At 48.3% G+C, this 14,572-nt stretch overlaps 1 protein-coding gene across 1 annotated transcript; it reads right to left on the bottom strand.

Annotated features, from left to right (window-relative positions):
* Window positions 1-9,290: 9,290 nt before the first annotated feature.
* Window positions 9,291-13,864, bottom strand: LOC138762430 (uncharacterized). The gene is made up of 4 exons (XM_069936186.1): window positions 13,831-13,864; window positions 12,531-12,681; window positions 11,831-12,388; window positions 9,291-9,559 (listed from the first exon to the last, which is right to left on the bottom strand). The coding sequence occupies exons 1-4, from the start codon at window positions 13,862-13,864 to the stop codon at window positions 9,379-9,381; spliced, it is 924 nt and encodes a 307-aa protein (XP_069792287.1). The 3' UTR covers window positions 9,291-9,378.
* Window positions 13,865-14,572: the final 708 nt, after the last annotated feature.

The following is a 14,572-nucleotide window of genomic DNA, read 5'->3' as shown; positions in this document are numbered from 1 at the left end:
ATGGAGGACCTCAGTTTTCTTCAGGCTGACTTCCAGGCCAAACATTTTGGCAGTTTCCGCAAAGCAGGACGTCAAGCGCTGAAGAGCTGGCTCTGAATGGGCAACTAAAGCGGCATCATCTGCAAAGAGTAGTTCACGGACAAGTTTCTCTTGTGTCTTGGTGTGAGCTTGCAGGCGCCTCAGATTGAAGAGACTGCCATCCGTGCGGTACCGGATGTAAACAGCGTCTTCATTGTTGGGGTCTTTCATGGCTTGGTTCAGCATCATGCTGAAGAAGATTGAAAAGAGGGTTGGTGCGAGAACACAGCCTTGCTTCACGCCATTGTTAATGGAGAAGGGTTCAGAGAGCTCATTGCTGTATCTGACCCGACCTTGTTGGTTTTCGTGCAGTTGGATAATCATGTTGAGGAACTTTGGGGGACATCCGATGCGCTCTAGTATTTGCCAAAGCCCTTTCCTGCTCACGGTGTCGAAGGCTTTGGTGAGGTCAACAAAGGTGATGTATAGAGTATAGAGAATATATGAATATAGAGTATAGAGTAGTATAGAATAGATAAAGTAGTATAGAGTAGATAAAAGCTCTCACACAACTGGAGGGAGAACAAATACTTTTATTAGTTTTCAACAACGGGTAGGGTTCAGAGGGGCCTGGGTTTAGGTGGGAAATCAGGGTTATATATGGGTAAATGGGGGAGGAGCTGGCAGGTGGAGCCAGTCATCAATACAACACTCTCCCAGCGGATCCTAGTTCACTGCATTCGCCCCTTCCTGCAGAATTAAGGGTCTGGATGAAGAGAACATGGGATCAGAAGCTGGCAGAAGACAGAAAAAAATATGCCTAACCCTAACCTTATTTACAAATTTAGGTTGTCTGGAGATCCTGCCTTAGCACTGTGTGGGGGGCAGATGGGCAGCTTGGGCTCTATGGGTCTCCTGGTCCCCTTGTGATGGAGGAGTAATGGACTGGGGCTCCAGCTCGCTGATGGAAAGGGGAGGTGTCCCCGAGGCCCTGAATGGGGATGGAGAGAAAGACCTCAGCAGCTCATGGGGCACCTGAGGCAATGGACCTCCGGTGGGTGTCAGGTCTCTGCCATCTGGGTACTCCATATAGGTGTGCGTGGGGCTAGTATGGAGCAGTTTCACCCTCTCCACTAGGAGGTTGGTCTTGCTTCTCAAGTGCTTCTTGAGAAGGACCGGACCAGGACTAGTGAGCCAGGCAGGGAGTCTAGTCCCTGATGCCAACCTTCTGTTGAATGTGAACAGTAGCTTGTGAGGAGCAGCATTGGTCGCAGTTCAGAGTAGTGACCGAATAGAGTGGCGCACAATGGGGAGGACATCCTGGCAGCATGAATCTGGAAGGCCTTTTTGTTTCAGGGCAAGTTTGACAGCCTTCCAGATCGTGGCATTCTCTTTTTCAACGTGCCTGTTCCCCCAGGGGTTGTAACCGGTAGTCCTGCTGGATGTGATGCCTCTCACCAGAAGGTACTGACACTGCTCATCACTCATGAAGGATGAGCCCCAGTCACTATGAATATAGCCAGGATACCCAAACAGGGTGAGTCTAGGGCCTTCATAACCTTTGAAGCGGATGAGTCTGGGCATGGAATGGCAAACAGGAAGTGGGAGTTCTCATCAATGACCAAGAGAAAGATGTTCCCATTCGTGGAGAGAGAGGTCACTTAAAATCGATGCTGAGCTGTTCCAAGGGCCTGGGTGACTTGATCAGGTGTGCTTTTGCAGGGCAATAAAAGTGTGGCTTGCACTCCGTGCAGACCTGAGATGACCTGGTCATCTCCCTGACATCTTCTACTGAGTAGGGAAAATTGTGGGACTTGACAAAATGAGTCATGCGGGTGACCCCTGGATGGCAGAGCTCATTATGTATGGTTCACAGTTGGCTGGTGTGTGCAGAGACACAGCTTCTTCTGGACAATGTATCTGGGGGGTTGTAAAAGGCCCCTGGCCGGTAGATGATGTCATAGTTGTAGGTGGAGAGTTCAATCCTCATTTGTCATTTTTGATTTTGTCCCTCTCGACATTGCTGAACATGAATGCGACCGAGCGCTAGTCCGTGAGGAGCGTAAATCTTCTCCCAGCCAGGTAGTGCCTCCAGTGCCTTACAGCTTCTACAATGGCCTGAGCCTCCTTTTCCACAGATGGGTTTCTGGTGCTTGTGGCTTTGTAATATCCGTAGAAAAAAAGGCAACTGGCCTGTTCACCTGGTTGAGGGTAGTGGCCAGGGCTACGTCCGAAGAGTCACTTTCCACTTGGAAAGGTACATTCTCATGCACTGCGTATATGGCGGCTTTTGGAATGTGGCTTCAGAGGTAATTGAAAGTCATCTGGGCTTCAGCCAAGAGGGGGAAAGTAGTGGCCTTTAAGAGGGGATGAACCTTGTCGGAGTATTGAGGGACCCACTGGGCGTAATATGACAAAAACCCCAGGCATCTCCTCAAAGCCTTGTGGTCACAGAGAGGGGGAAGCTCTAACGGGGCGCATCCTATCGGGATCGGGGCCAATGACACCATTCTCCACCATGTAGCCAAGGATTACAAGTCATGTAGATTGAATACACATTTGTCAGAATTATGTGAGATCCAGGGCTCCCGCCGCATGGAGAAAGCTCTGGAGATTGGCATCATGGTCTTCCATGGTGTGGCCACAGATGGTGACATTATCGAGGTAGGGAAAGGTAGCCTTCAACCCATACATATACCTTTCTGACAATCTGCTGCTGGAAGATAGACACCCCATTGGTAATGCTGAAAGGGACCCTCCAAAACTGATAGAGTTTACCATTAGCCTCAAATGCCATGTACGAGCGGTCCTTGGATAGATTGGCAGTCGGTGGTAGTCAGCTTTCAGGTCAAGGTTTGAATAGACCTAATGCAGCGAGATATTGTTCACCATATCCGAAATGTGAGGGAGGGGGTATGTGTTCAGGAGTGTGCATCTGTTAATTACTTGGCTATAGCCAATCACTAACCTGGACTTGTTTTCCCCCTTTATAACCACCACTTGCCATCTCTACAGCATGGTGCTAGTTCAATGATCCTCTCCTCCAGCAGGCGCTGGGTCTCCATCTTTATGAACTCCCTGTCTGCCGCGCTGTACCTCCTGCTCTTGGTGGCAATGGGCTGACAGTCGGCAGACAGATTTGGAAATAGAGGGGGAGGGTTGATGTTCAGCATGGAGAGGCTGCAAGTGGGTCCTGATTTGAGGGCCCTCCGTTCCGAACCATTACCGGGGGAAGGGAACCAGAAAACTCCAAGGTTACACTTTTAAGGTGACACAGGAAGTCCAGACCCAACAGAACCAGAGCACACAATTCATCTAAAATATACAGATGAAATTTACAAAATTTCCCCCCTCCCAAACGATAAATGCACTATACAATATTTCTGTACACACGCCGAATGGGACTGAGACGCAAGGCAGATTCGATAATTAGAAGGATACATTTTTAAGTTATACTTTCATACAGTCCTTGAGTCTATTAAACTTTCTGTGGAGCTAGTGTTGATTAGCAACTTGGTAGAATGTCCATTTACCTTCACCATTACCATAGAGCTACTGAGCTGGTGAGGTCTGTTCTGGTCAAAGATCAGCGATGCCAGTTTACCGGAGACACCTTGTTCCTCGCTCAAGTGACCCCCTCCATCCTAAATTGACTTGTGCAGATAAGATGGCGCTGACCTTGTGGCGCCACCCTCCTTCTTCCTCTGACGATGATGGCGCTGAATTTGAATTCGGGGCATGGCAAGATGGCCACTGAGCCTTTTCGTGTTATTTCCAAAGGCAGTTGGTTGCACAGTAGGTGATCTCAGGCAAGTTCAGGGCAGATGGCTTGGGGCTAGAATTGGATCCAGGAGCGGTGCAGGCCATGGACTTCCATAGACCTCCCTTTGTGTGGCAGACCCTCGCCCAATATCCCTTCTTTCTGCAACTGGAGCACACCGAGCCTTCTGCAGGGCAACGGGCTCGGGGGTGCTGACCTTTTCTGCAGATAAAGCACTAACTGGCACGGGAAGCAGCAGCCGTTAGAGCAGGGGCAGCCGTAGTGGGAGCTCACCTGAGAGTGCGAGTTCGCTGGTTTCAAGATCGTTGTTTTCGAGTGATTTGGCCAGCTCGACATAACTAGCGAGGTCCTTCTTTCCCAACTCGAGTAGTCACTGCCTCATTTACCTCGAGCAGACTCCTGCAACCAGTGTCCCAGATCTGCTCATCTTCTTGGACGTGGCCCGAAGCCACTTCATACCTGCACTTCTCAGCATGCATCCGCAGATCCAGCAGGTAGCGAGTCTTCAGCGCTTCAATGGCGGCTTCGTACATCTGGCTGTCTCTGATGACTGCATACCCCTTTGTTCCTACTCTGGAGATGAGTGCCGACCTCCAGAGTTCGTCTGCATGGAAAATGTCTCTGGTCGCTTTCAGGTAGGCCTGGAAGCAGTCTAGCCAATATGTGAACTCAACCTTGTCGAAGAACTGGGGGTCATTAACAGCATATGCCTCCATCCTTGTTTGAAAGCTAATAAAATTGTAGCGTTGATAAAAGCTCTCACACGACTGGAGGGAGAACAAATGCTTTTATTAGCTTTCAACAATGGGTAGGGTTCACCAGTAGACTTCAGAGGGTTTCTGGCTTTAGGCAGGAAACCAGGGTTATATATGGGGGTGGAGCCAGAAGGCAGGCCAGTCATCAATACAGCACTCTCCCAGTGAATCCCAGTTCACTGCATGTCGCGTAAATGTTAGCGCCAAAATGTCCACAGCCAAACTGTGGAGGCCAAAATGTCTGCCACCAAAATGTCCTAGACCCCAGCAGTGAAGAGAGTGAAGAACTTCAAGTTCCTGGTTGACAACATCTCTGAGGATCTGCCCAGTAGCCTCCATATCGATGAAATTATGAAAAAGGCTCCTCAGCAGCTATAATTTGTAAGGTGTGTGAGGAGATTCAGGATGTCACCGAAAACACTCGAAAAATTCTACAGGTGTACCTTGGAGAGTATTCTGGCTGGCTGCATTGCTGCCTGGTACAGAGGCACCAACTCTCAGGACAAGAATTAACTCCAGAGGGTTGTCAACTCAGGCTACAACATCACAGATACCACATTTCACTCCATCAAGGGCATCTACAAGAGCCCCTATCCTTAAAGACCCCCACCACCCAGCCCATGCCCTCTTCACTCTGCTACCATCGAGGAAAAGGTACAGGAGCCTAAAGATGAGTACTCAGCAGCACAAGGACAGCTTCTTCCCCTCCGCCATCAGATTCCTGATGTATTATAGGTGCTGCCTTACATTTCATGCAGTATTTTTACTCATTGTTTGCAAGTGGTTTATACGAATGTTTTCACTATGAAGCTGCTGCAAAACAATGAATTTCGTGACTTGTTTGTGACAATAAATTCTGATTTTGCTGAATTGGGTGAGAATTCCATGGATTCACCCTCTGTGAGAAGCCAATTTCCGCTTCCACCCAGATGGTGAGGCACCAACGTGCTGGAGAAACTCAGCAGGTCATCGAGCCTCGGAGGAAGTAAAAGGGAACCAAGGTTTTGGACCTTGGATGATCCTTTACTTCCTGTGGATGCTGCAGGACCTGCTGAGTTTTCTCCAGGAAGTTTGTTTTTTGCTCAACCCCGGATCTGGAGATGTTCTTGTTTAACTCCAGGCAGATGGCATCAATATTGACCACCTATTTTCGGTAACAGCCCCAACCCCCACCCCCCTACCCCCGTTGCTCTCTCTCCTTCTGACTTCCTTCCTTCAGCTCCTTCTCCCCATTCCTTTCCCCTATCAGGGAGCATCTTTTCCAGCCTCTGACCCCTCCCCCATCACCTCTCGGCTCCTTCTTCTACCTGTATCCATTTGCTGATCTGTGCCCCTCCCCCCACCCCCACCTTATTTGCATGTTTTCCTGATTTTTGGCGCAATTAAGAATGTAAACATCCGATCACTTTCCATGGCCACGACGGGACCTGCTGGGTTCCTCCAGTACTTCTATACCTTGTCCTCATTGTCACTGCCTTAAATCTACTCCCCTGTGTCTTGAGGCTCTGTCCCCAGTTCTGGAGCCAGTTGCCAGTGGAAACAACCTCCCTGCTTCTATCTTATCTATTCCTTGTGTGGAAAAGTTTTTTCCAGAACAACACCTTCCAGCACAAGGCCATCAGGCAGTGGTCAGCACGGAACATCCTGCAGGTACTGAGAGATGGGGACTCGATGGATCCGGAGGGATGGTTCCCTGAGCCGACCGTCCAGGTCATCTGGTGGAATTTCTCATTGCCAGTGCTCACAAACAAGGACCAGGACTTGGCCTGACTGGTGGTGAGATGAGCCTACCCATTCAAATCCTTCTTGTACAACTGGGACATCACTCTCTGCGCACTTTGTCCTTGGGATGGCTGTGGTGGAGGGGAGACAGTCGCCCACCTCTTTGCTGAAGGCACATTCACAAAGAATGTGTGGAGAAGGATGCAAGGATCCTTGTCACAGTTCATCCCCAGCAGCAGCGTGACTGAGGACTCTCTGATCTACAGGCTGTTCCCAGGGAGACACAGAGTCTGACATCCAGACCATCAACTTGGTGAAAGGCGTAATTTGGTCAGCCTGAACCCTGTTGGTCTTTCAGCAGATGTCAGTGAGGGAACGCTGCCGACTGGCACATCCAGGCTACAGGAGTAGGTGCAGCTAATGCAAGGATGCTACAGGGAAGGACCACAATCTAGAGTTCGTCTGTAATCTGAACTGAGGGGCTGAGACTGAGGGGAAGCAACACAGGGAGGAGTAAAGACGAGGTGCCCCAGTGATGGTAATGGGGATGGAGAGAAGAATGTGTAATGTACAGTGATGAGGATGTGATTGACACTATGAATGTAAAAGGTCTGGAACAGTTCTCTTGTATTGTAAATAATTTATTGTGATTATAGTATATTTTTGGAAAAATGTTGCATTCATATTTATCCCATATGATCCCTCTTCATCCTTTGAAGCTCCAATGAGTACAGACTGAGGCCACTTAATCAAACCCCCCCTCACTGCAATCAACCCGTTTAACCTTCTTGGTCTCCAAAGCCAGAATGACCACTCTCTGCGAGAGCGGCTTCACACTGTTACTACTCTCTGAGGGAAGATGTCTCTTGGGAATTCCCCAATCGATTGAGTGGCACGGTTAGCACAACCCTAATAAGAGCCAGCAACTGGGGTTCAAATGCCGTACTTTGTACATTTCTCCCTGTGTCTGCGTGGGATTTCCCTGGGGCTCCAGATTCCTTCTACCCTTCAAAGTATACCACGGGTTGTAGGTCTTTCGGGTGTGATGGGGCAGCATGGGCTCGTGCACTAAAATGGCCTGTGACCAAGCTATATGTCTAAAAAAAAAAATCTGAAGGATCAGATGGAGCAGCTCAGGCTCTTGACCAAATGTTCCATTTCAAGTTGTGACAGTTTGGGAAGGTCTGACTTCTGGACTCGCTCCAGAACTGCCAGCGTGAGGCAGTGGGGCCTCAGCATGGCCATCTGAATGCTTACTGGGGGTCACAGGCTGGGGTGGGGGGTGGAGTCCAATCTCTCAGGCTCACTCTGGGAAGGGGTGCGAGGAAGGGGCGAACCAGATGGGGCCAAATCTCTTAGGGGTAGAGTGTCAGTGCTCCCGTCTGGGAATTTAACATGAGCAAAGTTGGGGTTAGTATGCAGTAGCTGAACTGGTTGGATTAGAGCACACATGTCAAACTCTGGCCCGCGGGCCAAATCTGGCCCGCGATATAATTATATTTGGCCCGCAAGATCATATCAAAAATGTATTAGAGGTGGCCCGCTGGCCGCTGCGCCAGTATAGCGCATGCACAGTAACCGCTGTGTCCCAGGGTGAGAGAGATAGAGAAAAATCCTGGTCCTTGAAAAGTAGTGGTGGGTGGTTTTATAAACACGCTGTCGTGTCCCCACGCCCACCACCCCCCCACCGCAGCGCGGCCTGGCCGGTGTCAGGGGAAGCCAAGGCCGCTTCCCAGCGCCCGGAACCCCAGTGGTACAGCGTTTCTTGGAGCTGCAGATGGAGTCGGGACACCGGAGGGAAGATTGGGGCTCCCCGCCGGGTGATGGGGGCGCCGGCCGCCGGCCGCCATGCGCCTTCCCACCGGACCAGCAGTGGGTGCCCAGAGTACACGTGGAGAGCGAGGCTGGTCGGGCAGGTAGGGTGGAACCCCTCGCCAATCTCGGGAGTGGCATGGGCTGGATCGGGATTAGCCGGGCTCACCTGCTCCTCCACCGCTGACCGGGATCCCAGCGCGGTCCTGAGCGCGGAGACTGCCCTGGAAAGGTCCTGGGACACCGGCACAGAAAGAAAATGGGGTCCGGGAGAAACTCAGCAGGTCAAGGGAGGTCCGGGAGAAACTCAGCAGGTCAAGGGGGGTCCGGGAGAAACTCAGCAGTCAAAGGGGGATCCGAGAGAAACTCAGCAGGTCAAAGGGGGATCCGGGAGAAACTCAGCAGTCAAAGGGGGATCTGGGAGAAACTCAGCAGGTCAAAGGGGGATCCGGGAGAAACTCAGCAGGTCAAGGGGGAGGGGTCCGGGAGAAACTCAGAAGGTCAAGGGGAGGGGGTCCGGGAGAAACTCAGTAGATCAAGGGGGGTCTGGGAGAAATTCAGCAGGTCAAGGGAGGTCCGGGAGAAATTCAGCAGGTCAAGGGGGGTCCGGGAGAAACTCAGCAGGTCAAAGGGGGTCCGGCAGAAACTCAGGGGGGGCCTGACCTTGCCAGGACCATTGTCCACTCCCCCTCCCTGCCGCTTGCCGACCCGCGACTCACGGTGACGGGGCCGCTGATCCGCCGAGATGCCGCCCTGCAGCGAGAGCCGGTGTCCAACCCGATCGCCCACAAACCCCGCCCTACTGCACACAGACCTGAGTAAGTATTATGAACTTTAATCTCAGGATAATACGATCTTCCAATAGTTTCATGTCACAGTGATAAATATATTCCTGGTTAAAAATGGTCCTGCACCTGGATACAAGCTCATTAGGCATAAAACTTGAAAGTGTGTAAATCAAAGGATATCTGTACCAATGGGAAAAGGGCATGGCAAATAACCCTGCTAGAGTTCATGCCCACAATCAGTTCCCATTTGATTGTTTCAGGAATCATGTTATTCTCCCACATTCTCAATAGCCCTCAGATTTTACTATTCGACAGCACACTAGCAACATTTGACAAATCCTCTATAGAGAAATATTATTTATTGAATATTTTATTTCTCATTTGTTAATGCTTCTGGAAAGAGTTTATCCAAAATTATTATTAAACATTTATTTTAATAAGAAAAAGTTTAACATTACATATGTTGAAAGAAGAGAAAACATGCAGATGTTGTTGAAAATTTTCAATAAATATTTAGTTCGGCCCTCGACTTAGTCCAAGTTTTTAATTTTGGCCCTCTGTGAATTTGAGTTTGACACCCCTGGATTAGAGGGTCTGTTTTATGCGTCAGTGTGTGGCTCTTCAGCAGCACGGTTCCAGGCTCAGATAAACAGTCTGGCCAGTCCATCACAGTTCCTGATTTCCTAGGAAAAGCAAATGTACGTTCATGAGGTGTTTGATTTGTTGCAGTACACAATAAAGACCGAATAGAATGTAGCACCTCAGGCAGCACCTCCTGCCACCGGGTAACAGGGTAACCATGTGTCTTTAATGCAAGGTTAACAGTCTTCCAGACTGTAGCGTTAGCCCTTTCGACCTGCCCATTGCCCTGTGGGTTGTAGCTCGTGGTATGGCTGGTGGCAATCCCCTTTCGTAGCAGGGCTTGGCACAGCTCAGTGCTCATGAATGCTGAGCCCCTTTCGGTATGAATGTAATTGGGAAAACCAAAAATGCTGAAAATTCTGTCAAGTGCCTTAATGACAGACGCTGACAAGACGTCAGGGCAGGGTATCACAAAGGGAAACCTTGAATATTTGTCGATTGCTGTAAGGAAATATACATTTTTGTTGTTGGAAGGTAATGGCCCTTTAAAATCTAAGTTAGTCCTCTCAAAAAGTCAGGTTGCCTTGATGAGAGTGGCATCCAGAGCTTTAAAGTATTGCGGTTTGCATTCTGTGCAAACAGGACAGCTTTTAGTCAGTTTATGACTTCTTCTAGGTAGTAAAGAAGGTTGTTGGCCCTTATTTAGTGGAAGAATCTCATGACTCTGGGTGGCACAGTCTGCTATGGATCTCCTTTAGTCCATCAAGCTGAGCACTGGCAGCAGCTCGTGACAATGCGTCAGAGGGATCATTTAACCTGCCAGGTCTGTACTGGATCTCATAACTGTAAGTTGAGAGTTCTACTCGCCAGTGTGCCATCTTAACATTTTTGATTTTACTTTTGTGTTTAGTACTGAACATATAGGCTACAGATTTCTTATCAGTGACCAAGTTAAATTTTCTGCCAGCTAGAAAGTGTCTCCAGTAGTGAATAGCTTCAATAATAGCCTGGGCTTCTTTTTCTATGGCATGATAATTTAGTTCAGGTCCGCGTAACGTGTGAGAGAAGAATGCCACAGGTCTGCCCTTTTGATCAAGAGTTCCTGCCAAAGCACAATTTGAGGCATCAGTTTCCACATCCTCATCAATGGACGAGAGTGCAGCTTTGGCAACATCAGCTTTAATTCTCTCGAAAGCCTTCAAGGCCATTAGAGAGAGAGGAAAAGATTTAGTGTCAAACAAAGGGCGTGCCTTCGTATCGTAGTCCCAAACCCATTTGCAGTAGTAGGAAAAGAATCCCATGCACCTTTTAAGGGCTTTTGCTGAGTTTGGGGGTGGTAACTTCTTAAAGGGGGGGGGCATTCTTTCCGGGTCGGGGCGGATTCCGCCCTTGTGGACAATGCAGCCCAGAATGAGTAGCTCTGTTGCGCTGAACACACATTTGCCCTCGTTAAATGTAAGGTTGAGTTCTTTAGCTGTTGCTAAAAATTTCTTTAAATTGTTGTCATGCTCAGCCTGTGTTTTCCCACAGATAGTGACGTAATCCAGATAGGAAAACGTACCCTGTAACTCATACGTCCTAACAATCTTATCCATTTCCCTCTGAAACACGGACACACCATTAGTGACTCCAAAAGGTACCCTTTTAAACTGGTATAACCCCCCATCTGCCTCAAAGGCTGTATAGGGTTGTTCCTTTTTTTTAATGGGGATTTGGTGATAAGCTGCTTTGAGGTCGATAGTGGAGTACACTTTGTATTGCGCTATCTGATTAATCATTTCATTGATGCGTGGCAAGGGGTAGGTATCCAGGTAGTGTAACGGTTGACTGGCTGTAGTCAATAGCCAGTCGTTTCTTAGTGTGATTTTTCACAACTACCACCTGGGCTCGCCACGGACTTTTATTGGGTTCAATTACTCCCTCTTTAAGTAATCTCTGGCTCTCGCTTTGATAAACTCATGATCCTCTTTGCTGTAAGAACGGCTCTTAGTGGCAATCGGCCGACACTCAGGGGATAAATCACTGAAAAGGAAGAGAGCTTTGATCTTTATTGTGGACAGACTGCAGTAACTAGCTCGGGGGATGGTAAGTGTGGGTAGTGGCCCACCAAAATTTAACACTACACTGTTCATTTGAGATTGAACCACGGGCGCAGAGCTCCGGCATAATAAAGAGCCACATATCAGCCAGGCAATGTCCCTGCAAATTTAAAGTAACTTTACACTTGTCCCGTACAATTTTTGTAAGTTCACTACAAGCCATCGATATCTTTCAGTTCGCTGGATATCTCCGCAAATTTAAGGCTCTGGCAACTCTCTCGTTGATGTAGCTGTCAGCACTCCCCAAGTTTATTAGACAATCAAGAGTCTCACCATTCACCATCACTTGAAGTCGATTCAGCCTGCTCGTCTGAAGATTCCCCCTTTTCACTGTTGTCTTCCATTCCTGCAGCTCCAGGACACATTTTCTTGGTGCTTCTCTTCTTCTTATCAGTGGGAGTACTTTTCTCCTTAGACGCTTTAGCAAAGTGGCCGAGTTTCCCACAATAGCTGCAGGTAGCAAATCGAGCCAGGCACTTCTGTCTGGAGTGCCAGCTCTTATCACAGAAAGTGCATTTTTCAGGAGTTCTCCTTTTTCTTTCCTTCGGGGTTCCAGCACTCCTGGATGTTTCCTTTTTGGTTTCTAGCATTTTACTGGACCGCATGGCACTCCTCAGTGTTTTGACTAGAGTGACTGCCCGGTCGTAGGTTAAGGGCTCCGTCTCCAGCAGACTCTGTTGGATGTAACTGGAGTAAATCCTGTTGACTGAAGCATCCAGCTTCAAGGCACTACGGTGTTGTTGCACATTGACTGCCCTAACATCACATTGATTTGCCAGTGAGTCAAGAGCCAGTTCATTGGCAGCATCACTTTCCCTGGGTTTCTCGTGTCTGGTCAGCAAATGGTGTCAAGCAAGCACCACATTCCGTGGCCCTGCATAGTAAGCAGTCAGGCGTTCCTGGGCTATAGCCAGAGTGGTAGCTCCTTGCATTACAGCGAAAGGGACCTCACCCAGCAGAGAGTTCAGGTTACCCCATTGCATCGCTTCTTATTTCGAGCCATGTGGTAATTGAAACAAGAATCCAGTGGTTGAAAATTTCTCTGGCCCTCGGGACAGACTGGCCAATTTTCAGCCGCTCTTGCTTGAGTGCTGCATCCATTTCTGCTAATAAAATTGAAGGGCCTGTTGATGAAGTAGACCAGGGGTGTCAAACTCAAATTCATGGAGGGCCAAAATTAAAAACTTGGATTAAGTCAAGGGCCGAACTAAACATAATGTTAAACTTTTTCTTATTAAAATAAATGTTTAATAATAATTTTGGATAAACTCTTTCCAGAAGCATTAACAAATGAGAAATAAAATATTCAATAAATAATATTTCTCTTTAGAGGATTTGTCAAATGTTGCTAGTGTGCTGTCGAATAGTAAAATCTGAGGGCTATTGAGAATGTGGGAGAATAACATGATTCCTGAAACAATCAAATGGGAACTGATTGTGGGCATGAACTCTAGCAGGGTTATTTGCCATGCCCTTTTCCCATTGGTACAGATATCCTTTGATTTACACACTTTCAAGTTTTATGCCTAATGAGCTTGTATCCAGGTGCAGGACCATTTTTAACCAGGAATATATTTATCACTGTGACATGAAACTATTGGAAGATCGTTTTATCCTGAGATTAAAGTTCATAATACTTACTCAGGCCTGTGTGCGGGAGAGCAGGGTTTGCGGGCGATCGGGTTGGACAACGACAGTGCAGGGGCATCGGCTCTCGCTGCAGGGCGGCATCTCGGCGGATCAGCGGCCCCGTCACCGTGAGTCGCGGGTCGGCCTGCGGCAGGGAGGGGGAGTGGGCAACGGTCCTGGCGAGGTCAGGCCCGAGGCCTCCGGTTCCGGGCGCTGGGAAGCGGCCTTGGCTTCCCCTGACACCGGCCAGGCCCCAAAACCAGAGTCCACGGTGAGACCCTGCAACGTAAACAGAGGAGGTGGGGGCGATTAGCAGGCTGACGCCAATGCATTCTGGGATTTGTTGTATTACTGTGCATGCGCTATACTGGCGCGGCGGCCAGCAGGCCACCTCTAATAAATTTTTGAAATGATCTTGCAGGCCAAATATAATTATATCGCAGGCCAAATTTGGCCCGCGGGCCAGAGTTTGACATGTGTGAAGTAGACAAAGACGATGTGGTCAAACAATAATCATGGCTTTTATTAGCAGAAACTCATGGTACAATAATGAAAGACAATAGATGCATATACAGTTATATCCAAGGGGAGTGTCCTTAACAGTAGAGATAATGCACAGCCAATGTTAATACAGCAGGGCTCACCAGAGGGGAGACAGGCAGCTTGGCAGTCATTCATGACTAGTGAAGGCCAGCATACCATATACCTTCTAAAAAAAATTAATCTGTGTGGCAACCTTGAGGGACCTATGAACTTGGACTGCAAGATCCTTCTGTTCCTCCAGAAGAATTCTGCCATTATCCACCCACTCTGCCCTGGAGTTCCACTTTCCAAGTTGCATTACTTCACACTTTTCATGATTGAATTCGTCAGGCCAATTCTCTGCTCAACTCTGCATCCTGTTTACATCCTGTTGAAACCAACAACAATCTTCTACGCAATCTCTAACTCCTCCAACCTTCATGTCATCTGCAAACTTACTGTCTCATTCTCTCATTCAGATCATTTATAAAATTTACAAAGATCATGGGTCTCAGAATAGATCCATCCCTGCCTTCTGTAGGCCACCCATTTCAGAATTCACACATTCAAGTTTCCATGGATCTCATGACTTTCTAGTTGAGCCTACCGTGTCAAACGCTTTACTAAAATCCATGTACAGCATATCCACTGCCCTGCCTTCATCAATTTCTTACATTATTTCCTTGAAAAATTTAATTAGGCTCATGAAGCATGACTTGCTCCTTATTGAGAGCTCCCTGAGAATATGCCTCTCTGAATGCTCATAAATCCTGTCCCTAAGAATTCTGTCCAGTAGATTGCCCACTGCTGACTTAAAACTCATTGGTCTATAATTCCCAACACTCTTAATTATCTTTCTTGTAC

This window comes from Narcine bancroftii, chromosome 4, assembly GCF_036971445.1.
Source record: "Narcine bancroftii isolate sNarBan1 chromosome 4, sNarBan1.hap1, whole genome shotgun sequence".
NCBI classification, from domain to species: Eukaryota; Metazoa; Chordata; class Chondrichthyes; order Torpediniformes; family Narcinidae; genus Narcine; species Narcine bancroftii.
Note: the sequence above shows the minus strand (reverse complement) of the source record. Positions and strands in the feature narration are given on the sequence as shown.

What these genes read in the sequence shown, in the direction of transcription:
- LOC138762430 (XM_069936186.1), bottom strand. Translation starts at nt 13,864, where the DNA reads ATGAATGACTGCCAAGCTGCCTGTCTCCCCTCTG. An exon ending in AGCTGCCTGTCTCCCCTCTG is followed by an intron (nt 12,682 to 13,830) that starts GTGAGCCCTGCT and finishes CTTCATCAACAG; the next exon opens with GCCCTTCAATTTTATTAGCA. An exon ending in ATAAGAAGCGATGCAATGGG is followed by an intron (nt 12,389 to 12,530) that starts GTAACCTGAACT and finishes TTTGCTGACCAG; the next exon opens with ACACGAGAAACCCAGGGAAA.